The 25,792-nt window shown below is 41.4% G+C and overlaps 1 protein-coding gene across 3 annotated transcripts in view; it reads right to left on the reverse strand.

Moving 5' to 3' along the window:
* Positions 1-25,792, reverse strand: part of Tpx2 (TPX2 microtubule nucleation factor) — a 45,563-nt gene that overhangs the window by 10,448 nt on the left and 9,323 nt on the right. For 2 of the 3 annotated variants that reach the window (XM_021152745.3, XM_021152746.3), the window contains exons 3-10: positions 16,349-16,522; positions 14,785-14,907; positions 11,238-11,364; positions 8,912-9,043; positions 7,902-8,024; positions 4,226-4,347; positions 3,293-3,444; positions 1,783-1,951 (exon numbers count right to left, since the gene is read on the reverse strand). In XM_021152745.3, coding sequence (XP_021008404.1) covers positions 1,783-1,951; positions 3,293-3,444; positions 4,226-4,347; positions 7,902-8,024; positions 8,912-9,043; positions 11,238-11,364; positions 14,785-14,907; positions 16,349-16,454 — 1,054 coding nt within the window. In that variant the 5' untranslated portion in view covers positions 16,455-16,522. Of the gene's footprint in view, positions 1-1,782; positions 1,952-3,292; positions 3,445-4,225; positions 4,348-7,901; positions 8,025-8,911; positions 9,044-11,237; positions 11,365-14,784; positions 14,908-16,348; positions 16,523-25,240; positions 25,320-25,792 lie in introns of those variants that run through there. The other variant, XM_029469161.2, reaches the window with a different exon arrangement.

The raw sequence follows: 25,792 nt of genomic DNA on the forward strand, positions 1-25,792 counted from the left end.
CTAACCCAACTAGAAACCGGCAAAGCAGACAACCTGCTTTTCTATGCTCAACTCAGTTGATAGCACTCAACCTGACAGATGTTCCCTCCCTTCCTCTTATCATTCTTATTGAAGGATAGTATCTAGGTGAATTCTTCTGCCATCTCTGCACTTAAAATCTAGCCATGTCTGATGGGGTCCTTGCCATTACATAGGCCTTTCTATGGAGAACACCAACTATTTCGCTTATTGTTGACAATGTTTTTCTTACAATTTTAAGACACCAGACCTTTGCAAACCAGTGAGTAATGAATTTCACAAAAACATCTGTATCAAAACATCTAGGCCACCTCTCATAGCAAGTCAAATGGTGCAGTCAGGCATGGTGGTACAGATCTGTAATCCTGAATTTAGGAAGCTGAGGCAGAAGGATCAATAGTTTAAGGCTACTGCATTTCAACTTTGTTTTGTTTTGTTTTTTAGTTTTTCTTGTTTTGTTTTGTTTTTTTGAGACAGGGTTTCTCTGTGTAGCCCTGGCTGTCCAGGAACTCACTTTGTAGACCAGGCCGGCCTCGAACTCAGAAATTCGCCTGCCTCTGCCTCCCAAGTGCTGGGATTAAAGGCGTGGCTACCAAGCCTGGTGCATTTCAACTTTCAAACCAACCTCACAAGGTAGCTACACCAAACAGTGGGGGTGGGGTGGCAGAGATTCAGATAGTCAACAGGAGAAAGTTACAGAGAATTAGAGGCAAAGAGAGGGAGAACAACTCTGCCAACACAGCGTTATTCAGAGCAGTGGCTCTCAACATTCCTAATGCTGTGACCTTTTAATACAGTTCCTAATGTCATTGTGACCCCACCATAAAATTGTATTTGTTGCTACCTCATAACTATAATTTTTCTATTGTTATGAACTGTAATGTAAATATCTGTGTTTTCTTATGGCCTCAACTCATAGATTGAAAACCACTGATTAAGGACATTATGAACACTTACAAAAGGTATTTACTGATTTACCTGGTCAGTAACAAGCCTATCGATTTTCATAATTACCTAGAAGGAATTCTCCTATCTAGACCTTACATAACAGAGTGAGAAAAATTAATTATCTAATTCATTTACTGGTTTTTCTTTTGAAAGAGTCTATGAAGCCTTGGCTAGATAGACACAAATTCTATGGTAATAAGAAAAAATTCACTTTTTCATAGTAGAAAATATTAGAATGTGTTAACAATACTGGGAAATACTATATTTAGGGTTGAGAGTGTAGCACATTGATACAGTGCTTGCTAGCTGAATCTCCAACACTGCCCAAAGAAAAGAGAAATACTGCATTTAAAGCAATTCATGTGGCCACCTAAAGCAAAGAGCTAAACAATATGAAAAAGAGATGTGTAGATATCTCAAAGCACATCCTGTTTTACCCAAAATACTAGCCCTATTTGTTTTTGTCTTGAGACCAGTTCTGTGGAGCCCAGGAACCCTCGAAATCACCATTTGGACCAAGCCCAAATCTTGAGCCCCTACCTCCCAAATGCTGGGATTATAGGCATACATCACCAACCCAGCTTTTTTATATTTTCCTGATAACATATTTTACATTATTTTCCATCTCTAGTCCTTCTTAATCTTCTTGTAGAAATTACTTTCATAATGACAGAAACAATTAAAATCCTTTCATCTGTTCACCACCAGATCTATACAAACTTATCAGCATCTGCACCCGTTCACCTCCCTCTCCACTCTGCTGTGCCAGCCACTGGAGAAGAGGCTCTGGCCAGCAAGGTCAGGGAGGAAACTTACTCTCGTCCTTCTTGTTCCTCAGATGGTATCTATTAGGGGTTCGTTTGTGGAAGGCTTCAACCTGCTGTGCAATGGGCACATACGTAGAAGCTGCTTCATCAAATGTTCTTTTCTTCCCTTTGGACAGGTTGAAAGGCTTAATGATAGTGCATCCTCTGGTTCCTCGGGCCTGGGAAGAGAAGAGTTGTTCAGCAAAGGGCGGGAACCTCCTGCAAGCCCCATCCTCGGTACTGGTGCTCAGCCAGAGTCCTTCCTTACACCAGTTCAGCAGCCCTTTATTATTTGTCTTCTTCTAAAGAACCTGGTGCTTAGAAGATTGCTTTGCTTTGTATATATACATGCATTTCCCAAGTATATAAATGTTTTGAACCAATCTGCAGAAAGTTTTATTAAAATAAGGGAATGGGGAAGGAAAGAAAAAAAAGCAAACATACAAAACTGGTCCGGGCTGCTGGGCCTGCATCAGGTCAGACAGGAGCCTCACTTACATCTCTCCACATAAACCTCAAACTGACTGTCGCAAGCCCACCCATTGCGCATCATTCATTTTCTATCTATTTTTGGTGAGTTTTTTTAGACGGGTCTCTCTGCATAGCCCTGGCCAAGCCAGAACTCCAGACACGCATAGTCCATGGCTTCGTCGTCCAGGCATACTTCAATTCAAACCCTCTAACTCCACTTGTGTGTGTGTGTGTGTGTGTGTGTAGGGGGGGGGGGTCCTACTCACTCTTCCAGCCTCCACCATCACCAACATGGCACATACTCACAAGACACATAGGTATAAAAATAAATAGTAAAAGGAAAATAAACCAGTGTGTGAAGTCAGCACTGCTGGTGCACACCCAGCACCCATTATAGGGAGGTGAAGGCAGGAGGATCAGGAGCTCCAAGTCATCGCCGGCTGGACAGCAGCGAGTTTGAGGCAGGCCTAGACTAACTGGGACTCCATCTTAAAAATGAAAAACAAACAAAGGAGGCGGGAGAGATGACTTTACACCTACTACTACTTTCGAGACAGGGTTTCTCTGTGTAGCCCTGGCTGTCCTGGCACTCACTTTGTAGACCAGGCTGGCCTCGAACTCAGAAATCCGCCTGCCTCTGCCTCCCGAGTGCTGGGATTAAAGGCGTGCGCCACCACGCCCGGCTATGCCTACTAGTCTTTAACATTAAGAGAACTAATGATCACAAAGCCTGGTGGTGGTGCCTTTGAGATGCAGTCCTACTTTCTACACCTGACTCCACCCCGAGCCTGAGGGGTGGGAGAAAGAAAGCCTCTACAAATTTGCCACACATAATTTTATATGCTTCGTGTCCCATCCAAGTTTTACACCAACTTCGTAGCATGCTTTCGAATGGGAGTGATCTGTTGACAGTCACAGAGTTCACAGGGAATTTGTATCTATATTGATTCAAAGAGTAAGCGTCCCTCAATCATCCCATTGTAAATAATGACCAAAAACGTCACAGCTGCGACCGACTGAATCAGTAATAAGAACGAACGCTCACTTACAGGCGTGGAAGAATGCTTCCGAAGTTCAGACATGAAGTTCACTTCCTTATACTCTTCCTGGTTCTTGGGATGTTGCTTGATTCGCTCATCCGTGAGGAAGTGGAAGTCAACTGTCTTGGTAACCTGGCTCGTGGACTTCTTCACAGGTTGCCCTGAGGAACAGGAAAGCACACGGTGACATTAAGAAGAGATCATTAGTGAGCCCTGTACCCTCTAATCCTTCCTGTATTTCTGTTACTGCGGCTCGAGTTGTATCTGAGTTGTAGTGGGTTTGAAGGCCTTTGTTCAGATGCAAACTAGGTAAGCAGAGGAGCCCACTGCTAGGATGTAGCCATAGCTTTGATAAAGTCATGACCTCACATCCTTTTTAAAAAAATAGTGTTGGAGATGGAACCCAGGGCATTACAAATTCTAATCAAACACTGAAAATCCAACCCCTAGAGAGTGACTTTAAAAGCAAAATTTAACTCGGAATCTCTAAGAGGGGAGCCTGTAAAATCCAGTAAGCAGAACTGGTGCCACCAAAACCACTATGCCAGAGCAAAGCCAGCTAAGAGCTCTTCAGTACCGTTTTTCCTTCTAACTGCAACTGAATTTGACAGTCCTCTTTCTCATCCTCTGCCATTTGTATAAAGAAGGAAACGACAAACTGGCCAGACTGACTGTCATCTGTCTCAATCCTTTTGCTAACACATAAGAGAAGAATAGTGCCCTCTGAGAAAGTGCTAGTTTGGGTGGTCCAACTAGAGAGTAACCCCTGAGGTGCAGGTGACTTACAGCCACAATTTTAAGTAAACACACTGTTGTATGTGGACCACTCAAACTGGTTGTTTCTTATTTTGTTCTTGCTGTAAAAACCACAAAGGAAAAAAAAATGCTACCAAAATTCAAAGAAGCACCCTTGTAGTTAAGACTCAGTGAGGCCCAACTGACCTGGCCCGGCGAGCGCGAGCTTCTTGAACTCTTCATTCTTCCTCCGCAGTTCCACCACCTCCTGCTGCATTCGCAGCCTTTTCTCTATCTCCTGCTCCTCAGTACTCTTTAGAACCTTCTCCCTAGAAACAAGAGTCAGTAGAGAGGCCAAAGGAAGGAAGGGTTCAGTACTCAAAGAACAATAAGCTGCTGAGTAGACTATGTTTATAACCTATGATAGCTATCAAAGCCAAAAAGTTTATCCACCAGAAACAGATATTTGCTTAATTAGGTAACATGAAAAGAAAGAAGGGGGGCTGGTGAGATGGCTCAGTTGGTAAGAGCACCCGACTGCTCTTCCGAAGGTCCAAAGTTCAAATCCCAGCAACCACATGGTGGCTCACAACCACCCATGAGATCAGATGCCCTCTTCTGGTGCATCTGAAGACAGCTACAGTGTATTTACATAAAAATAAATAAATAAATCTTAAAAAAAAAAAGAAAAGAAAGAAGGGTATTTTACACTAAGATATTATAAAATTTCCAGATGACAATTGCTAAAACTAACTATACAAGGCAGTAAGACACACAAAAGACACACATTTTTGACCACACCAGTGACCAACTTTTTTTTTTTTTTTTTTTTGGTTTTTCGAGACAGGGTTTCTCTGTATAGCCCTGGCTGTCCTGGAACTCACTCTGTAGACCAGGCTGGCCTCGAACTCAGAAATCCACCTGCCTCTGCCTCCCGAGTGCTGGGATTAAAGACGTGCACCACCACGCCCGGCCAGTGACCAACTTTTATGCCACTGGAAAAGCTAAATTAAAAAATCACAAAAGCCACATTTAGAATTGCAGCACATGGGAGGCTAAAGCTAGAGGACTGTGAGTCAGAGGCCAGCCTGGGTTACCGAGCTAGTTCCAGGCCCATCGATTGTCAGGAGCCATCTAGGAAAGGATAAAGGCATACAAGTGACATTCTACAGATGGCACAGCGTATGCATGCTCTGCAATGCACAATTCTTAATTGCAAGGCTTTCAGAAATCTCATCTCAGGATTGATTCTTGCAGTTAATGCCTTTCCTGTCATTATTAAACTAATATAATAATCCCTGGGCATCAGCCCACCCTATTGAGCAGATACCCTGGAGGTCAATGAAGATGTGTTGTAGTGATGATATGCAGACAAATGATTTCTTAATTCCTAATAATTATTCTATAACACTCCTAAATTTATACTAGTAAAATGGGCTTCAATCAGGGCCCTGCAAGCCTTCAAGTATCATGAGTTAATTGCACTAAGATAAAAAGCAGGCATCAAACAGATTTACCATTAAGGAAAATATTCCTCTTAGGCTGGTTGTAAAACTATTACCTGCTAACGAAAGACCATAACCTGCAAATGAATGATTTATTATCTATGATGGATGCAATAACAGAAGATAATACTGACTGGGTTTATCTATACAAAGCTTCAGTACTAAGAAGACACTGGGCAGATGATTTGCCTTTTGACATACTGTGTTAGCTTAGACATAAGAATTATAGTTTTAACTAATTTTTTAAAAGATTCATTTTTTTATTTTATTTTATTATTATTTTTGTTTGTTTGTTTGTTTTCAAGACAGGGTTTCTCTGTATAGCCCTGACTGTCCTGGAACTCACTTTGTAGACCAGGCTGGCCTTGAACTCAGAAATCTGCCTGCCTCTGCCTCCCAAGTGCTGGGATTAAAGGTGTGCACCACCACACCCGGCAAGATTCATTTATTTTATGTATGTGAGTACACTATTCCTGTCTTCAGACACACCAGAAGAGGGCAATGGACCCCATTAGATGGTTGTGAGCCACCATGTGGTTACTAGGAATTGAACTCAGGACCTCTGCAAGAGCAGTCAGTGCTCTTAACTACTGAGCCATCTCTCCAGCCCCTAGTTTTTAACTTTTATGAACCTGTAGAGCTAGTGACAGACAATGAATGCTTAGTTAGATAACTAGTCTAAATGGAAACACATGTTGTGACTCCTGATTCAATTTATGATTTGAATTTATGTTTGAACTTGTTGTGAACTTTTGAAAAAAGATGCTTGGAATAGCATGTGATCTATCCTCCTAAAAACAGTACAAAACTAGGTACAGAGCTGAGGAGAGAGAGAGGCAAGAAGAGAGAGAGAGGCTGAACAGAGGGCAGAGAGAGCAGCAGGTTGCTGCTAACTGATGAGGATGGGCTTTTTTCTTACACACTTGGGTTTCTCTTTCATTTAGCAATAAAAGGCCAGAAGCTTTTTCTTTCTCTATGCAATAAAGGCTGGAGCTGATTTTTTATCCAGAATGAATGAGTTCTTTCTGCACTGGCGCTGGGGCTTTAGCTCCACCCACCACATATATAAACACACATATATAAATACACATGTAAGTCTAGGTATGTGTATATAAGTATGCAGGGATACTTGCAGAGTAGATAAGACAGATGGTTAGGCCCAATAAAAAGATGAATATGGGACTGGAGAAATGGCTCAGCGGTTAAGAATACTGACTGCTCTTCCGAAGGTTCTGAGTTCAAATCCCAGCAACCACATGGTGGCTAACGTGAGATCTGATGCCCTCTTCTGGTGGGTCTGAAGACAGCTACAGTGTACTTACATATAACAACAAATAAATCTTAAAAAAAAAAAACACAGTAGAAAAGATGACTGTGTTAATGTGTGAGAATGTGAATGAATAAAAATGTAAATGTATGTATGAATGTATATGTGTCTGGGTATATTTACTTGTGTAAAAGTATTTCTGTGAACATGACTCAGTTTTTTCTGAGTTCAATAGAAGTTAATTGCTCCAAGCCTCACTTTCACCTGGCCAGTGAGAGGTGAGGCTTCTGGGCAAGAAAGAAAGGAGTCATAGCAATAAATCCTTTATTTAGCCCACCCCTAAGCCCCCACCAATGCTGTTTAATAATTGAATGTTAATTGCCAAAGGCCCACAGCTTAGGGTCAAAACAGGTAAACATTATTATATTAAGCAACATTTACTTTACTCTCACAAAACCATATTTAAAGTTAACTCTTCAGGCTGGGCAGTGGTGGCGCATGCCTTTCAGCACTTGGGAGGCAGAGGCAGGCAGATTTCTGAGGCCAGCCTGGTTTACAGAGAGGTTCCAGGACATCTAGGGCTACACGGAGAAACCCTGTGTCAGAAAAAACAAAAACCTGTGACACACACCAGCTGTGGTGCTACATAGCCACACTCTCAGCACCGGGGAGGCAAAAAGAGCAGAACTGTTCCAGGCTGTCCTCGGCTGTGCAAGGTCAGCCTGTTCTACAAACACAACCAAGAAGTGGCAGCACTGCACATCTTTTTGATTTTTAATTTCAGAAATAAAATTGGCAATAAATAAATCAACACCCAGACAACCATTATCCATTAAAGCATAAACAAGATTTTCCAGAAAAAGTTGAAATGATCTCTGGCAAAGGAATAACACTAAACCCCAAAGTTGATCACTGACTAAAATCACATACGTTTACTAAGTGGTAAGAACGTGTACTGATCTTGTCCTGTGTACCTCTTAAACCAGCATCTTGTGCTGCTTACTGCCTCAGCATCCTTCAGGTCACTGACAGCTTTTAAGGGTTTCTTTCCTGAAGGGCAGGTATGCCAATTACTGTCTTCCTCTAAAGTTTACTCTGGGAAAGAAAGTACCTTGCAGGTGGCACACCTGGCACAGTGTGCTTGCCCTTTTTCTCCAGGGTTTCTCTTTCATTCTTTCTTGAAGTAGCTGGAACACTGCCTTCCTCCTCTTCCTCCAGTTTCTTTTTATGAGAACTTGATTCAAAATGAATGAAAAATAAGTAAGTTTCAATTTCCTAAAACATGCCCTCATTTTGGGGAATAACAGCATGATTGACCCACAAGGTCCTTCAATCACATCACCAGATTAACACAGCAGCAGCTCCAACAGGTCAACCATGGGAAAGCCCTCAGAGGTCAGGTGAGGCAGCCAACAGTGTTTCAGGATACAAGGATTCTATGTCATCAAGTCAACAACCAGAAGACCGTGGACATTGTCCCTGATACCTACAATCTGCTTCTTAGGCAATCCGAAGGCAGCAGCAGTGAACCCAGCCATAACTAAGTGTTGGTCTTGCTTCTACAGCAACTTGGGAGATCCAAGTGACAATTTTTAGAACTAAGATAAAATGTAAGCTATAATCCCTGAGGAAAGCCTCACTTTCCTGAATGAATGCTGGGCTGCTCCCTTTACAATATATTCTCTTGAACAGGGACACAGCTAAAGATATAGTAGTTTTAGTTACCTTCTGATAATGAAGCTCAAGCAAAATGAAAAAAACAAAAAATAAGAAGCAATAGATAATAATCGACCGAAGCCAGTGGCAATCTAGTTTTGACTTCTGTGAAGTACATAAATTATTTAGACACTTTTGGAGTGTTCCTACAGTGAAACACATTTCCAATTAAAAAATTAGAAGAAGCATGAACACCATATCTTTTGGTCCGCTCCTGCCACAGATGAACACTGAAGGCAAACCTTCTGGATGGGACATGGGTAACAGCTCCCCTGACCATGGCATAGCTTTGGAGTTTCCCAGGCTAAAGGGACACCATGCAGACTGCAGATGAAACCATTGGTAATGTTACTCTGTAACTTACAACTCTCGACCCAGGCTGGTGGTCTCATGGTGGGTACTCACACTTTCATTCTTTTCTGTGGGGGACAATCAGTGGCGGGAGCAACGCATCTCTTGGCTTTCATTTCAATAGAGGCAACATGGTTTTTCTCTTTCTGCTCCAAATCCTTCTGAGCAGAGAGTCTAATAGATCTTCTATGGTAGAAAAGACACAATTTATCTTATGATGAATACAATTACTACAGACATGCAAATGTTCTTCCTAAAGTCAAAGTATGTCAACTAAAAGGCCAATAAAACCTTTATTATCCATTCTCTAGTAATCCAATGTTCCTGAAAACTTGTTGTTTCCAAACATAAAATCTCGCTATTTAAATATGCTGGTGGTTTATAAGTTAAAACTAACCAAACATTCTATTATATTCTATTATAATCTCAGCTCTTAGGAATCTAACAAACCCTGGTGTGGGATGGATGGTATGTGCCTTTAATCCTAGTGTTCAAGGCCAGCCTGGTCTAGAGAATGAGTTCCAAGGAAACCATGGCTACACAAAGAAACCTGGTCTCAAAAAGCAAACAAGCAAGCCGGGGAGTGGTGGTGGCGCACGCCTTTGATCCCAGCACTTGGGAGGCAGAGGCAGGCGGATTTCTGAGTTCAAGGCTAACCTGGTCTACAAAGTGAGTTCCAGGACAGCCAGGGCTACACAGAGAAACAACCAAAACAAAATAACCAAAATAACCAAAAACAAAACAAAACAAAACAAGCAAAAAGATGTAAAAAGGGTACAAGGCTTGAGGTTAGGCTAGTCTATACCTTGAGTTCCAGGCCAGTCATAGCTACAGAGAGAACCTGTCTCAAATTTAAAACAGTTAAAATAAAATACTAAACATTCTCACCTAGAAGGACTAGGAGCAAAGAGCTCTTTACTCCCCAGGGGAGATGGGGCAAAACACAGAGAAAGTGGGAGGGCTAAGATCAAAACACAGGAAAAGAGAAGTAGAATAAAAAGAAAAGACACATGACCAGGAGCCAAAGCTGTGACAGATCTAACCAAATCAGCAGTTATAATATAACTAATCAGACCAGTTTTTTCTTTAAAGCGAGATCCCACTAAGCACCATGTACTTTCTGTGATTGTTTGGTTACTTTAAAAGCTGTCCATTAACATGAAAGGCAAGGATGGGGTTGGAAGTCAGATGACTCAGGAGACAGAAAAGCTTATGTCCAGGCCTGAGACATGACCTGACTTCTCTGTGAGGGGATGTGAAGATAACCCTGGGAGCAAGGGGAGGGAGAGTGAGGCACCACAGGCTCCTGTGACTCCTGAGGAGTCCTGGTCCGCTGTACACAGTGTAGGATCTGACACGGCTCCTGGCATACACTAACAAGCCAAGGCCAGGGCTGTAGTTGCTTCCCTTGTTTTCATGGAAATCTCCATAGGGGAGTGAACACTCCTCTACAGGCCCCACGGACAGGATCCGAGACACGTTGAGTCAGATTCTGCTAAACAACACCTGTTGCAGCCCAATTTGCCCTTGAATACATAAACATACCCATACCATACTAAAAAGCTAAATATAAGCTCGTGTAGTAAACGATAAAGTTAGATCTGCACTCTGACGCTGGTCTCCAGAGTCTGAATCTTGGGCATCATCATGGACTCTGTTTCCATTTAACCCCCACCCCAACTCTCCAGTCCCTATTCCCACAGTTCTCCAACTACTGTCTATGTGTACAATGTCATACACACACAAAATAAATATATATATATATATATGTAATTTTAGAATTTTAAACAAGAACTGATATATAATTCCATAGTAGAAAGTGTGCTTTGCTTTTAGCATACCTGAGATTGGTTTAAACTCTTGCACCACAAAATATTAAGCATGAACAATAAAAGACGAAAATAAACATAACCACAAGAAAGATTCTATATGTAATACAAAGACAAAGAAAGGCATTTGAGGGCCGGAGCAATGACTCCCAGCATCCATGAGGGCTCACAACTATTTGCAACTCCAGTTTCAGGAGTCACCCTTTTGACCTCCACAGGCACCAGGAGTGTACATAACACACATAAATAAATGCAAGCAAAATACCCATACACATAAAATAAAAATGAAAATTTAAAAAGAGATAGAAAGAGAACTGACATCAGAAAAACAATTGCATCCATACACAGCTTTTAAAGTCAGACTGACAAGTTTGAATCTTGGCTTTGAAATGAATGTTCCCTGACCAAGCAACTAAGTGTCTATAAGCACTTACCTATAAATAAACCTGCAAGCTACAATCCATAAGCACTGAAGTAACATAAGGAATCTGTGGAGTTACTATATTGATTGAGCAGAACCAGTAATATCCACTTTTGTGCCCCACTCTTACCTCTGAGGCTGGACAGGAGTATTTCCTGATGCAGCTCTCTTAGCATTCAGGGAAGAACAATCATTTGATGGGATAGACTGTTTCTGAAGATTTTCCTTTTCTGTCTCTTTGTGGTAAGTGTTGTCAACTACAAGAGACCAAAAACCTAGTCAGACTAATGCAAAAGTATCCTAAAGTAGCCACTTATTAAAAGTGTAGCTTGGCAGTGGTAGTGCCCACCATTATTACTCCCAGCACTTGGGAAGCAGAACCAGGAGGATCTCTGAGTCTATATGGTACCTGAGTTCCAGGACAGCCAGGGCTACATAGTGAAACCCTGTCTCAAAAACCATCAACAAAAAAAAGTTTAAATGGTAGCTATTTAACTGTTGAGACAGCTCAACAGCTATCTCTTCCAGAGGACCGGAGCTTATATCCCCAGCATCCACATAATGGCTCACAACTATCTGTAACTTCAGGAATCTCACATCTTCTTCTGGCCTTTGAAAGCAAGATGTACAGACACATATGCAAGGAAAACACCCATAAACATAAAACTTTAAAAATTGGAAAGTTTAAATGGAGTTACCCTGTAGGAGGGGGCAATACCTCTCCCAGACACCATAAGCTACCAAATCAAAAGCACAGAGCCATATATACACATTACTTCTTTTCAAGTTTTTGTCAGTGGATTCCCCCATAGACAACTGCCTACACCATAGTCCAGGCTATTACCATTGTTCTTAGCCTCCCTCCAGAACTTGACACTAAGACACCACACACATGAGTCATAGAACATGGAGAAAATCAAGTTGTTATCAACCTAAAAGCCCCAGTCCTATAGTTGACTTTTCACAGTGCTGAAAGTGTATGTATACTACTGAAGAACCAATCAATAGTCTATCTGAGACGTGAACCCTGTCAGCTACAGTAGTAATTGCCCTGTCAAGACATACACACCATATTTCAATAGTGACAGAAATGTTCTGAGAGTAACCAGCCACTTTCTGATTGGATTTAAAGTCCACCCAGAACATGGAACTCACACCTGGCACCATTAGCAGGTCCAAGAACTTGGGGCTAGGGAGGCCATGAGTTCTTGAGAGAACCTACTACTATATTACTATTCTGCTAAATGGACATTGGATTTAATTGCCCTCTATTGATCTTTATATCCATAGGTTACTGCCTCACCTACAACTCAGAGAGGTTCTTTTTTGCAGTATATGACAATTAACACAGAGAGTTAAAACTGATCATTGTGTAGAGCATAAGAGATTGTAGATTGTTCAGATCTAAATGGGGCATCACACCACTTCCTCTAAGACTCACGGATCAGAGAATAAGAGGGTAGAGAGAGCCACAGGTAGTGAAAAGACTATAGTGAACCAGCATTTATCCAGCTATGTCAGAGCAGTTACACACATGAACTTCTTTTTTTTTTTTAAGATTTATTTATTTATTATATATAAGTACACTGTAGCTGTCTTCAGACACTCCAGAAGAGGGCGCCAGATCTCATTACGGATGGTTGTGAGCCACCACGTGGTTGCTGGGATTTGAACTCTGGACCTTCGGAAGAGCAGTCGGGTGCTCTTACCCACTGAGCCATCTCACCAGCCCACACATGAACTTCTAATAGCTAGGATTTTATGCACCAGAGGTTAAGACAAAGATCAAGCCACACAAAATCCCAACATGGATGGGAAGGTGGGTCATGAAGAACCTTCCCTAAGGAACTATTGACAACCAATGGTTGTTGGGAGAGTGAAAGTCAGTTTTCTTCAGGGATGCTCCAGTAGATGGTCCTACACTGATGCCCTTAATCCCAGCACTTGAGAGGCAGAAGCAAGTGGATCTGAGTTCGAGGCCAGCCTGGTCTACAAAGAGAGTTCCTGGACAGCCAGGGCTACACAGAGAAACCCTGTCTTAAAACATGGTAAACCACACACACACACACACTTGCAATAATAATGGGAGGGACAGAGGAGAAGTCAGAAGGGAGAGGATAGGAGATAGATTTGATTAGATCATATATGGGGCTGAAGAGATGGCTCAGCGGTTGGGTAGGTTTGTTGTTCTTTGGGAAGATCTGAGTTCAATTCTTGGCACCCACATTGTGGTTCAGTCATCTGTAACTCTAGCTCCAGGGATTCTGATGGCCTCCTCTGAATTCCACGGGTACATATACATACATGCAAGCAAAACATTCATACATTAAAAACAAAAAACCTAATTTTAAAAAGAAAATATGCATGTATGAATTCAAGCAAAAAATGTATTTTTAAGAGTTATTTTTATTTTATGTGCATTGGTGTTCTGATTGTATGTATGTCTGTGTGAGAAGGTGTCAGATCCACTGGAACTGGAGTTAGAGACAGTTGTGAGCTGCCATGTGGGTGTTGGGAATTGAACCCTGGGTCCTCTGGAAGAGCAGCCAGTCCTCTTAACCACTGGTCCATCTCTTCAGCACCCCAGTAAATATTTTTAATTAAAGTAATAGCCCCCTAAATGAATAGAAACTAATCAGTACTCAACTCTCAAGAAAATCAGAAATTATATATATATATATATGCACATTTGTATATATGTAAGCAGGTATGCATAGCATGTGTGTGTGACTAAAAAATTCAAAATGAAGATCATATGTATCACACACATACAAATATTATTCCTATGCATGGTAACCTTAACTCAGGTAAAGTTATACAGAAGGCCTGTTTATAAAAGCTATGTGCTGGGGATGGAGAGATGATGGCTCAGCAGTTGGCTACATTCATATATATATAACTAATTATTTAAAATTTTTTTTAAAAATAAAAGTTACGTGCTTATAATCACATAAATGGGGGCTGGAGTGCTGTCCAGTAGGGAAGCATTTGCTGCCATGCTCAAAGCAAAAAGAAAAAAGGAAGACAAACACCAGCAGAGAAAAAAAAAAAATCACAAGAGAAAATTATAACATAACACTATTCATGAACCTTTGTGCAAAATTCTTTTTAAAATGTAGTGCTCAGGGGGTGGCAAGATGGCTCAGTGGGTAAGAGCACTGACTGCTCTTCCCAAGGTCCTGAGTTCAAATCCTAGCAACCACATGGTAGCTCACAACCACCCATAATGAGGTCTGATGCCCTCTTCTGGGGTGTCTGAAGACAGCTACAGTGTACTTATGTATAATAAATAAATCTTAAAAAAATAAAATGTAGTGCTCAGGATAGTTCCATAACCCTGGTAGAGCACTTGTTAAGCATGAACTCCTAGATTTAACCCATAGCACTGGAGAAAAAAAAAAAGCAAATGAATCCTAAAGGCATAGTCAAAAGAAAAGTATAGTTAGGCGTGGCGGTGCCCACAATCTTGGGAGAGGCAGGGGCAAGAAGATTACAAGTCTGAGGGCAACCTGAGCTCCACACAGACCCTGTCTTGGGAAAAAGAGTACATTTACCAGGGACTGAATTCACACATGTCGCTAACAAACCACAATTCCAGTCTCTGGTGATTCCCTCAGGTGACAGCTCTAGTCACCACCAGCTGCCCTCAAGGCTCCTGTCTAAGCTTTTCTCCTTACCTGCCTTCAACGGTGTGACGGAGCCCTGTTGAAGTTTGGCTTTTCTCAAGGAATTCTTCCCCTGAAAAGGTTCTCCTATTCCGCTTTGGCGAAGAAACTTGTTCTCCAAGTTGGCCTTCTCATCTGTGCAATAATCAGTAAGGAAACAAACCAGAGAAGAGTCATGCATTCAAAAGGGAGAAAAGTCCGCTTCCAGCACTGTCAGCAGCTAAAGGAAAGCACAGTGCATTCACTACACATCAGGACAGAGGCAAAATCCATCCCCAAAGACTTTGCCACACCCAGCATCCTACAGAGAGGAACGCTGCAGATTCTGTACTGAGTGACTCCTACCTTTGTTAAGATACTGTTAGGGCCACACCAACATTATCTGTCCTTATCTACCATTTAAATACATTGACCTTGAAGAAGCTTTGGCCCCCAGGAACTGTAAGATTAGAAGGACAAGGGACAGTTTATATTCAGAGCGTGGGGTGTGAGAGTAGAGCAGAACCAAGTTTTCTGAAGTTTTATCTTGGATTCTGCTGTGACTAAAGCTGGTGTAAAAACAGTCTGTCCCAGCAACAGCACACTGTGACAGGCTGCAGGAGCTCAGGAGTCCCTGAATAACTACAGCATGCATGGACACTCTGATTATGACTGTGTGACAAGATGTGACAAGCAGAAAGAAAAGAAGAAAAAGAGTACAGCTAAGATGATTTTTAAAGTACAGAATTTTTTTTCTCTCCCAGACTCTGTATTTAATTTCATTAATATTGCTATGTTAATATCTCCTTTCTGTAGATATTGGGAACATAGAGAAAACTTGTAAAAAGAAATCTTCAGGGGGCTGGAGAGATGGCTCAGTGGTTAAGAGCACTGACTGCTCTTCCAGAGGTCCTGAGATCAATTCCCAGCAACCACATGGTGGCTCACAACCATCTGTAATGGGATCTGATGCCCTCTTCTGGTGTGTCTGAAGACAGCTGCAGTGTATTCATATAAATAAAATAAATAAATCTTTAAAAGAAAACAACTAATTTCACATATAAGCAGACTCCTGTAGTTCAAAAGTGAGTTGCTTTTTCTATTAAATCATGGGAGAATGTATTTACTTTATCTCACTCTCAATTTTCAATTTGATTAATTTTATTAATTTTTTTTATGTGTATGGGTGTCTTATCCACACACACATCTGTGCACCATGTGCACACTTGGTGCTGTGGAGGCCTGAAGAAGGTATTGAATCCTCTGAGACTGGAGCCATAGACACCTGAGAGCTGCCATAGTGGGTTTGCTCCTAACTGCTGAGCCTTCCCTCCAGCCCTTTTGTTCTTGAAATGTCCTCAGCAAGCAAGACACTAACCCTTATAATGGCAGAGAAACAGCAGGTTGGTGTCGCACATCTTTAATGCCTATACTCAGGAGGCATAAGCAGGGGAGTCTTTGAATTCAAAGCTAGCCTGGTCTAAAGAGTAAAAGTTCTAGGATGGCCAGAGGTACATACACATTGAAATCAGGTCTTGAAAACAAAAACAAAACCAAAACCCAAACCAAAACAAACAAAAGAAAAAGTGTCACTTACCAAACCATGAGTCTATATTTTCAGTATCCTCTTCAGCATCCAAAGATGAAAAATTGATAAAGTCGGTGGGGGCATCGAAAGAGTAAGTAGTCGGGACTTGTGACATTGCCCCAACTTAGTGCAGAAAAACAAGCTTTTTCCAGGATTCTAATACTCTCCTCAATAGACTGTTTTCTGAGGGAAGAAATGGTTACAAAAAATTGGTTGTACATCAATAGTAAATATTGATTCCTACAAAATACTTTGGTTTTTATATTTCCAATTCAGAAAATCATCCAGGGGCTGCCATGGCAATTGCATGCTTATAATCCTAGCACTTAGTAAACAGAGGCAGATGGATCTCTGTGTGTTCAAGACCAGCCTGGTCTACATAATAAATTCCAGGTCAGCTAGGGCTACATAGTGAGACACTGTCTCAAAAATCAAAACACAGGGAAAGGGGAGGGGAGGGGAGGGGAGGAGAGGAATCTCGTAAATATACCTTACCTTTTGAAATCAACCTAAAAATTAATTGCCTGGGAGATTGCTCTAGTTTTTGGACTTAGAAAGAAGTTAGTTTGGGGCTGGTGAGATGGCACAGTGGGTAAAGGCACTTGCCACCAAGCATGAATACCTAGTTTTATCCCCAAAACCTACAAGGTAGCATGAGAGAAAACTGACTCTTGCATGTTGTCCACTGAGCTCCATAGACGTAGCAAGCAAGCAACCCACACAGACAAATAATTGTACAAACTTTTTCCTCGTTTCTCCTATTGTAAGAAAAGGACAAATTTGATGCATACTTCAGTCTGCCATGTACTACTGGGTGTGGCACTCACTATTCATTTTCCCTCAATCTGCCATTTCTTATTTCTAAGCCTTCTTCCACCTAGGTACTCACTCTCTGCCCCATAACCTAATTTCTAAAACACATTATTAGCTTTTCTACCTAACAATCTTTACCCAAGTCCAACTAAAATTCTAGAAAATGCTATGCAAATATCCACCCATTACATATGATTATCTCCAAACCCACAGTGTTAGAGTTTTATCTTCTCTAGAATAACGAGCATCCAACTTGGTATCAGGTAACTCCATAAAGGATTATCCTGGCAGACTGTGCATTCTGAAGACAAAAGTTAATCTTAGTTGTGTATATGAGGGTGCTTAGCAGAGTGTCTTATGCACAGAAGAGTGAAACATAGTTTTCCCTTGGAAATATTTTAAGAAAACTCTATTCCCCAGTTGAAGGTATAGCTCAGTGATGGAAAGCAAACTTAGCATGTATAAGAATGTGATTTTAATCTCACACTGAGGGGGGAGAAACAAAACAAAGCAAAACTTCCCTAGGCATGAGGAGAATGACTTTATAGACATCAAGCAGAGTAAGTAAAAGGACCAAGTCAGCACTACAGGCTATGCCCAACACCAGCAAAACTGCATCCACTGTGTGCAGCAAACAGCAACGCAACCCTCTCACTCTGCTTCTATCCAGGTAATAGAATAGCTGCAGCAGTCAGAAAAATAGCCTAAATGGCATGTTCACTGACAAAAAATTGCCTACTGAGTGAGCAGTTTGTGCTAGCTAGCATACTGAGATAGGCATCAGGGCATGTCTGTCACTCCCAGCACTCAGAAGGCAGAAACAGGAAAACTCAAGATTCAGAGCAAGACCCTATCTCAATAAGAGGAAAAGGGATTCTGTATCTTGTAAGGGATGTAGAGATCGATAATATTTGCATAAACGTTATCCTCTCTTGGGATCATGGGATAGTCATACCTGACAACCCTATGTGCCATTTCTGGTATCCACAAGAAAAGAGAGATTTGACACCTGCAAGCAATTTTCCAACCTTCATATGTATGTGTATCAGGGCACACATACACAAACACAAATAAGGTTTGTTTTTTGTTTTTTGCTTTTGTTTTTTCAAGACAGGGTTTCTCTGTGTAGATCTGTCCTGTAACTCACTCTGTAGACCCAGTTGGCCTCAAATTTATAGAGATCCGACTGCCTCTGCCTTCCAACTGCTGGAACTAAAGACATGCACCACCACTACCCAGCTAAGAATATTTTTTAAACTTTCTTTAAGCTGGGTGTGGTGAAACGTGTCTTTAATCACACAACAGAAGACAAAAGCAGGTAAACTCTTTGGAGTTTGAGTCCAGCATAGTCTACTTACTGAGTTCCAGACCAAGCCAGAGCTATATAGCGAAACATGACTCAAAAATGAAACACACACACACAAAAACTTTCTCTAAATGCCTGTAAAAATTAATTTTATAAAATTCATGTTCATTTAAACCAAAAACGCTTGTATAAAAATTAAACCAGAGCCAGGTGTAATAGCATAGACCAGCACCACTCAGGAGGTAGAGTCAAAGGGATGGGAGTTTAAGACTAGTCTGAGCTACATTAAGACCCTCAAAACACACACACACACACACACACACACACACACACCCCAAGGTCTGGTAGCTTATGCCTAGAATCCCACCACCCAGGAGGCAAAGGCAGGAGGATGACTTTATACAAGTTCAAAGCCAGCCTGGTCTATATATACAAGCTCTAAGCCAGACAGAGCTACATAGTGAGTAAACACACATTAAAGTCAGATATAGCTGCAGTCCCAGCACATCTTGAATCTGCTTCATATATTCTACAAATACTCCATGGCAATATACCAAAATTTGAGCATATACCATTACCTAATGATGTGTAGAAATTATTTATACCCTTTTTTTTTTTGAATTTTTTTCAATATTTCCACTTTAAAAATACTTCTAACTGGGCAGTGGTGGTGCATGCCTTTAATCTCAGCACTTGGGAGGCTCTGTGAATTCAAAGCCAGCCTGATCTACATACAGAGTAAGTTCCAGGAAAGCCTGGGCTACATAGAAGAACCCTGTCTCAAATGAAAACAAAAAACAAAAACAAAAAACCAAAAAACTTTGAGAAGAAATTCTTATAGCTAATATTCTGTACATATTGGTTATTTTTCTCTAAAATAATTCTAATGAGGTAAAAATGCTGAGTTGGGGGGTCTTAATGCATACTGTGGAAATCAGAAGAACATCACATCACTGGGGGAGTGTGTCAGCTCCCCAACCCCATGACCAGCAATTCTTTTTTTTTTTTTTTTAAAGATTTATTTATTTATTATATGTAAGTACACTGTCTTCAGACATTCCAGAAGAGGGCATCAGATTTCGTTACGGATGGTTGTGAGCCACCATGTGGTTGCTGGGATTTGAACTCAGGACCTTTAGAAGAGCAGTCGGCGCTCTTAACCACTGAGCCATCTCACCAGCAATTCTATTCGTTGCATATTGCATACTGGATGTCTGAACTACACCACTGTCAACATATTCTGAGCTCAGTCACCTGACCTTCATTTCTGCCCAGTGGTTTGCCAGCATTTCCTTAGCTTCTTAGTGAACGACTCACGTGGAAAGTACTTCTGGGTTTTAGAGTGTCTCAGAAACAATTGTTTTAACAAACAACAGATTTCTACAATGACGTCATCACACATACTCTACATACCATACAACTTCTTCCTTTGAACTCATTATAGCTTTAGCTCTTTATGGCAACATTCTAGTTGAGGACTTAGAGTAGAAACTGATACTCTAAAATTGTGAGGAACTGTAGGTAACATCTGAGGGTTTTTTTATCTTGGTTTTTCAAGACAGGGTTTTTTTTTTTTTTTTTTTTTTTTTCTGTATAGCCTTGGCTGTCCTGGAACTCACTATGTAAACCAGACTAGCCTCAGACTCAGAGATCTACCTGCCTCTGCTTCCTGAATGTTGGGATTCAGGGAGTATGCCACTATGCCTGGATGGTAACATCTGATTTTTGCAGCTTATAGATAATGATTAACAAACTAGGGTTTACCAAAAACCACATAACAATACTAAAATTGTGGTTAAAAACAAACATAGGAACAAAAATAACTCCCAGAGATGGCAGGTTGTATTATGTACTAACTCTCTATCAACTCTAATGTTCATCTGCAACCTTGTAAAGCATCAGTTACTGTCCTCATCCTAGAGGAGAAAGCTGAAGACCAGAGATTAAATAACAGCTCACTATCCTGCGTGTAAAGAGCTGTCTCCTAGCAGCACACCCTGACACGCCTCACCCCACTCTAGGACTCTGCAGTGTTAGGAGGATCAGGTCTCCATTTGTGTGCAGGCTGGCCCTTGCTCTGCAGTCTCCTGACCTGGAGAAGGCTTCTCTCTTCCACCACCCTAACATCACTCTCCTCCATTTCTCTTCATTATTCATGGGCTTTTTGTTTGTTTTGCTTATTTGTTTTATCTTTTTTTGTTTTTCTTTTGTTTTTTTTTTTTTTTTTTCTGGTGAGTTATTATTTGTTCCATTGTTTGTTTTTGTCCTTGTGGGGTTTTTTGTTTTGTTTTTTAAGACAGGGTCTCACTATCTCTCGTCCTGTGTCACCCTGGCTCGCCTGGAACTTGATCTCTACAACAAGCTGCCCTCAAAAACTCAGTCATTTAGCCTCTGCCTCTAGAGTGCTGGGATTAAAGGTATGAAACAGGACACCCAGCTTTTTTTGTTGTTGTTGCTGGTGGGGGTGGGGGGTAAAGACGGGGACTTACATAGCACAAATTGGCCTAGAACTTGTTATGCAGAGAGACAGACAGACAGACACATACACACACACACACACCATATATAAATTCATACCAAATAACACATGCAAAGCTAAAAAAAAAGGGGGGGGCACAATTAGCTAAGGATTTCTCTGCTTGGAAAAAAAAATTTTTTTTTTCTTCTTTGAACAACTATGCTGGAAGACATGGGAAAATCTTGGATTCCCATGATCTCAATAGCTAACTGAGGTCACTGGGAACACTTCCCAGCCAGGACTATAATGAAGACAAGCAGAGCTGGGGAGGAAGAGGCAGGAACACAACACACCCCAACCACACAAAACTTCGATTCCAGCAATTCTCTGGAGAAGCTGGCCATCACTCTAGGATATGCACTCTTTTGACCTTTACTTAGATCTCAAATTCCTTTTGCCTTTTTTATTTATGTATGAATTCTTATTTTTATGTGCTTGGGTGTTTTGTTCACTTGCATGTCTGGGTATGGAGTGTCTGCAGAGGCCGGGAAAGGTGGTGAGATCCATTTGGAACCGAGCTGCCATGTGAATGCTAGGACTTCAAACCCAGGTCCTCGGAAAAAGCAGCCATGTCAATGGCTGGGCCATTTCAAGCCCCTTTCCTACCCTTAGTGCCATGCTTAAATCTGTTTTAAATCCCTTTCTGGACAAACCCTAACTCGAGCTAGGTGTGGCACTTGCAAGGCCAAGGCAGAAAAATCTAAGGTCAGTCTGTTCCTGAGTTCCAGGACAGCCAGAGCTACAGTGAGACCTTGTCTCAAAACAACAGACAAACAAAAAAGCCAGACAGTGGGGCTCGCTCTTTCAGTCTATCACTCAGTAGACAGAAAGAGGCCAGTCTCTGAATTTAAGGCCAGCCTGATCTACAGAGAAAGTCCCAGGACAGCTTGGGCTATGCAGAGAAACCCTGTCTCAAAAAACAAACAAAACAAAAATAAAGGGGGAGGGATTCCACTAAAGAATTCTGGTAAAAAAACAAAACAAAACCTGACAAGTATTCAAATCTACCTTTTCACATGCTTTATTTTTTGCTGTGTGTCTGTATGTGTGTGTGTTGTGTCTCTGTGTGTGTATGTGTGTGTATACATCTGTGTCTTTGTGTTGGAGGGGGGATCTTCTCTGGCTAACCTCTGTCCTCCTGTCTGGGCCTCTGAATTCAAAGAAACAAAAAAGAGGAAAAAGCAACATATTCATATATCCATATCCATGGATGAAGAAGTAGTGAGTGTTAGTAGCTGAGTTTGTGAGGGACTTGGGAATCCTGCAGTAGGAGAGACCACACTCTAAAGCTTTGGTGTTCTTTATTATTATATAAAATAAATGTTTACCTTTTCATTGAAAAGGCTAGCTAGCTAGGCATTTATTTTCCTCTAAGTTTGCACTCAGAAAAGATTGGAACTCCTGCAGTTTTTGTTAAATATTTTTGATAATCTGACAATAATTTCAAATCAATTGCTTTTTGGAAATTCTACTTTGCATTTTTGTGGTTCATAAATTGACCACTATCTTGACTTATCCAAACATTACATACTCTTTCTGGTATTTATGTATATTTTAAATATTTATTTATGCATTTTATGTATATGAGTGCTCTGTCTTCATGCATGCCAGAAGAGGGCATCATGATGATCCCATTAGAGATAGTTGATTGCTGGGAATTGAACTCAAGACCTTTGAAAGGGCAGCCAATGCTCATGACTGCTAAGGCATGTCTCCAGTCTTTTTTTTTTTTTTTTTACTTGCACAAGTGTTTTTTGCTTGCATGTCTGTATGTGCACCCCATGTGTGCCTGGTGCCTGCAGAGGTAAGAAGAGGGCATCAGATGGCCTGGGACTAGAGTTACAGGTGATTATGAAGTACCATGTGGGTGTTGAGATTTAAACCTGGATCCTCTGTAAAAACAGCAACCATTTTAACCACTGAGACATCTCTTCAGCCCAATGGCCTATTTTCTTAAAATGCTCCCTTTAAGATATATTTTTACCTAGAGTGGCCAACTCAGAAGGCCACCCTGCCACACTAGCTGAGCATGGCGTCTCACACTGCAATCCCAGCACTCGAGAACCTAGGGCAAGAGGACTGACTCAGATCAACCTGGGCCTATATACTGACATCTAGGCTAGCCTGGGCTACAAAGTGAGACTTTGTCTCAACAAAGAAAAACATAAGAATGATAAAAACACCCTGTCTCTCCTCAAAATGGAATCAAATTAACAAATACGAATCAGTTATCCCTTGAGAACTCTCATCCTCTTGTTCAAGCCTGACAAAGTATATGAAGATAACCAAAAGTAGGGTTGGGGTCTGAGCTTGGTGAGAAAATAAACAGGGGAAGTGGGTTAGGGGCAGGCACCAGGACATAGAGCAAAGTAACTGCTAAATCAAGACAGTTTTATAACACTGCCTCACTACAAACAATAAATACTAGGCTGTCAAAACAGCAAAAATTAAAGTCTGCTGGGGCCTAGTTGGATACCGCACAGGTCAAAGCTAAGGGCAGCTGTTTAACTGAGAGCCCCAGGAATGGTGGGAACTGGATCCTCCTGCAACCCTTAATCAAGATTGAATTTCTGTCAACAGGTCTCACTGAAGGGGGAAAAAACGCAGATACATCAACCACATTCCCTTACACAAATCAAGCTGCCAAACAAGAGAATTAACTTCATATTTCAAACTTATCTGAAATTGCCACAGTGCAGATTCCTGAAAAACTACAAATATTCTCAGGAGAAAATGGGCTTGATGGCACTTTAATCCAGCACTGGAAAACACACACAGTGGATCTGAGTTCAAGGCCAGCCTTGACTAAACAACAAATTAAGAAAATGAAAATTAAATAAATAAAAAGAAAAAAACCCAGCTTTTAATAAAAATAGACTTTTTCTTCCTCAGTGATGCCAGATCAGACCAGATTAAAAGTAAATAAAGGCAATTTTCTTAGGAGGCAGCTCTGGGGTGGGTTCACCTAATCTGACAATGGAAGTGACTTATCCAGGATAAAGCCAGGGGGGGTTATGCAGTTGAAGGGAGGAGTGATGATGTGTCAGCTAGGAGTTGGAATGGTGTCCAAACATGGTCAAAAACTGAGCCCTTGGGCGGGCACTGTTGGGACAGAAACTTCTCTGAGGGCAGGGCTGGGAGAAGGAGGGCAGCAGGGCTTTTCCCAGCTAGTGCTGGGGATGAGCAGATTCCAGCCTAACAAAAAATCCTACAGGGAACCCGAGGGAGGGAAAGGGGCTCAGTGCTTAAGAGAACTCTCTGCTCTCTCCGGTCCAGGGTTGATTCCCAGCATCCACATGGTGGCTCACAATCGTCTCTAACTCTAGTTCCAGTTCCTGGGGTTCTGTTGCCTTCTTCAGACTTACAGGCACCTAGCATGCACATGGTACATATACATACATGCAGACAAAAATAGCCACACAAAATAAAATTAAGTAGAAATATTCTTTAAAGAAAGCCTACACAGTATTCTATGCATAAATCATTTGCGACATATGAACTAGTTCTTTATAAAATTGTGTATTAAACACCACCTATCATATCTTATACCCATCTGATTCCCAAAATAAACACTGAAATGATTTATAAATGTGTAATCCTTTTCCTTAAAAAACAGACAATTGGGGTGGACAGAGGTGGTGCATAGCATACCTTTAATCCCAGCACTGAAAAAGCAGAGGCAGGAGGATCTCTGAGTCTGAGGCTAGACTGGTCTACAGAATGAGTTCCTGGATAGCCCCTGTCTGAGAAAACATAAAAATAAAAATGACTAACTTTTCCTGAGGAAGAAACAGGTGAAAAGAAAGAAAACTGAAGACAAATACACATGAGGAAGATGGCAGAAGCAATGTAACCTTTTCTGCATTCATCTGAAATTTACCTCTTGTCACCTCTTGTCTCTCTTCACTCATCCTCCAACCAAAAATAACTAGCCCTGACAAGCTCTATAAATCAAAAGGTGCAGGTTCAGAAGGGGTGGGGAAGCTGCACAGAGCACACTCTAAGCAGGCCTGAAACTGCAGGCTAGTGCTCTTCCCTAAACAGCCAGCAGTGAGGGAAGGCCCAGCAGCTCAGCGCCCAGCGCCCAGCCTGTGAAACAGAAAGGAAGCACTAGCTAACCGGGTGGTAATCAAGAGTGAACACGAGTCAGGGCTTCATTAGACGTCAGTCAAACTCTCCTCATCCAGGCCAGGCCATTTCCCCCAACACTCTCCCACCTTCACTGAGTAAGTGATCTCACTACATAACACATATTTTCACTCACCCAGAGAGAAAACATCTTCATTTTTTTGTTGTTGTTGTACATAAGGAATTAGAAAGAGTGAGCAAATGGCAACATATCCTGCATCTAGGTTTGACTATAAATCAAACTTACAAACTAAATCTGAAGAAAGTTTAATGGACTTTGTTTCCACATTTGCTAACTTCTAATGTTGAAATCAGATCTGTTTACAGAAACAGATCCATGAAGCTTCCAAAATTGGGCCAGTTTAAAATCCGAAACAATCCCTCACCACCCAACACTCAGAAGTCAGCACAGGACACACTGGACACTTGTTCTAATTTGCCACTGTCCAGAATGCCAATGAACATGTTCTCATTTCTTTCTCGAGCTTATCAATTCTAGATAGGCATGGTGTCGTTATGAATGGAATCACAGTACATGGGCTGCTGAAGCAGCAGGATAGCCATCAGTTGTTGGCCAACCTAGGCTACCTAGCAAATTTGAGGCCAGCCTATAAGACTTTATCTCAAAAAACAAGCAAGGACAATGGAGATGGCTCAGTGAGTAAAGGAGCTGTGGTCAGAACTGAGT

Source organism: Mus caroli, unplaced genomic scaffold (assembly GCF_978045245.1).
Source record: "Mus caroli unplaced genomic scaffold, Mus_caroli_1 scaffold_2, whole genome shotgun sequence".
NCBI classification, from domain to species: domain Eukaryota; kingdom Metazoa; phylum Chordata; class Mammalia; order Rodentia; family Muridae; genus Mus; species Mus caroli.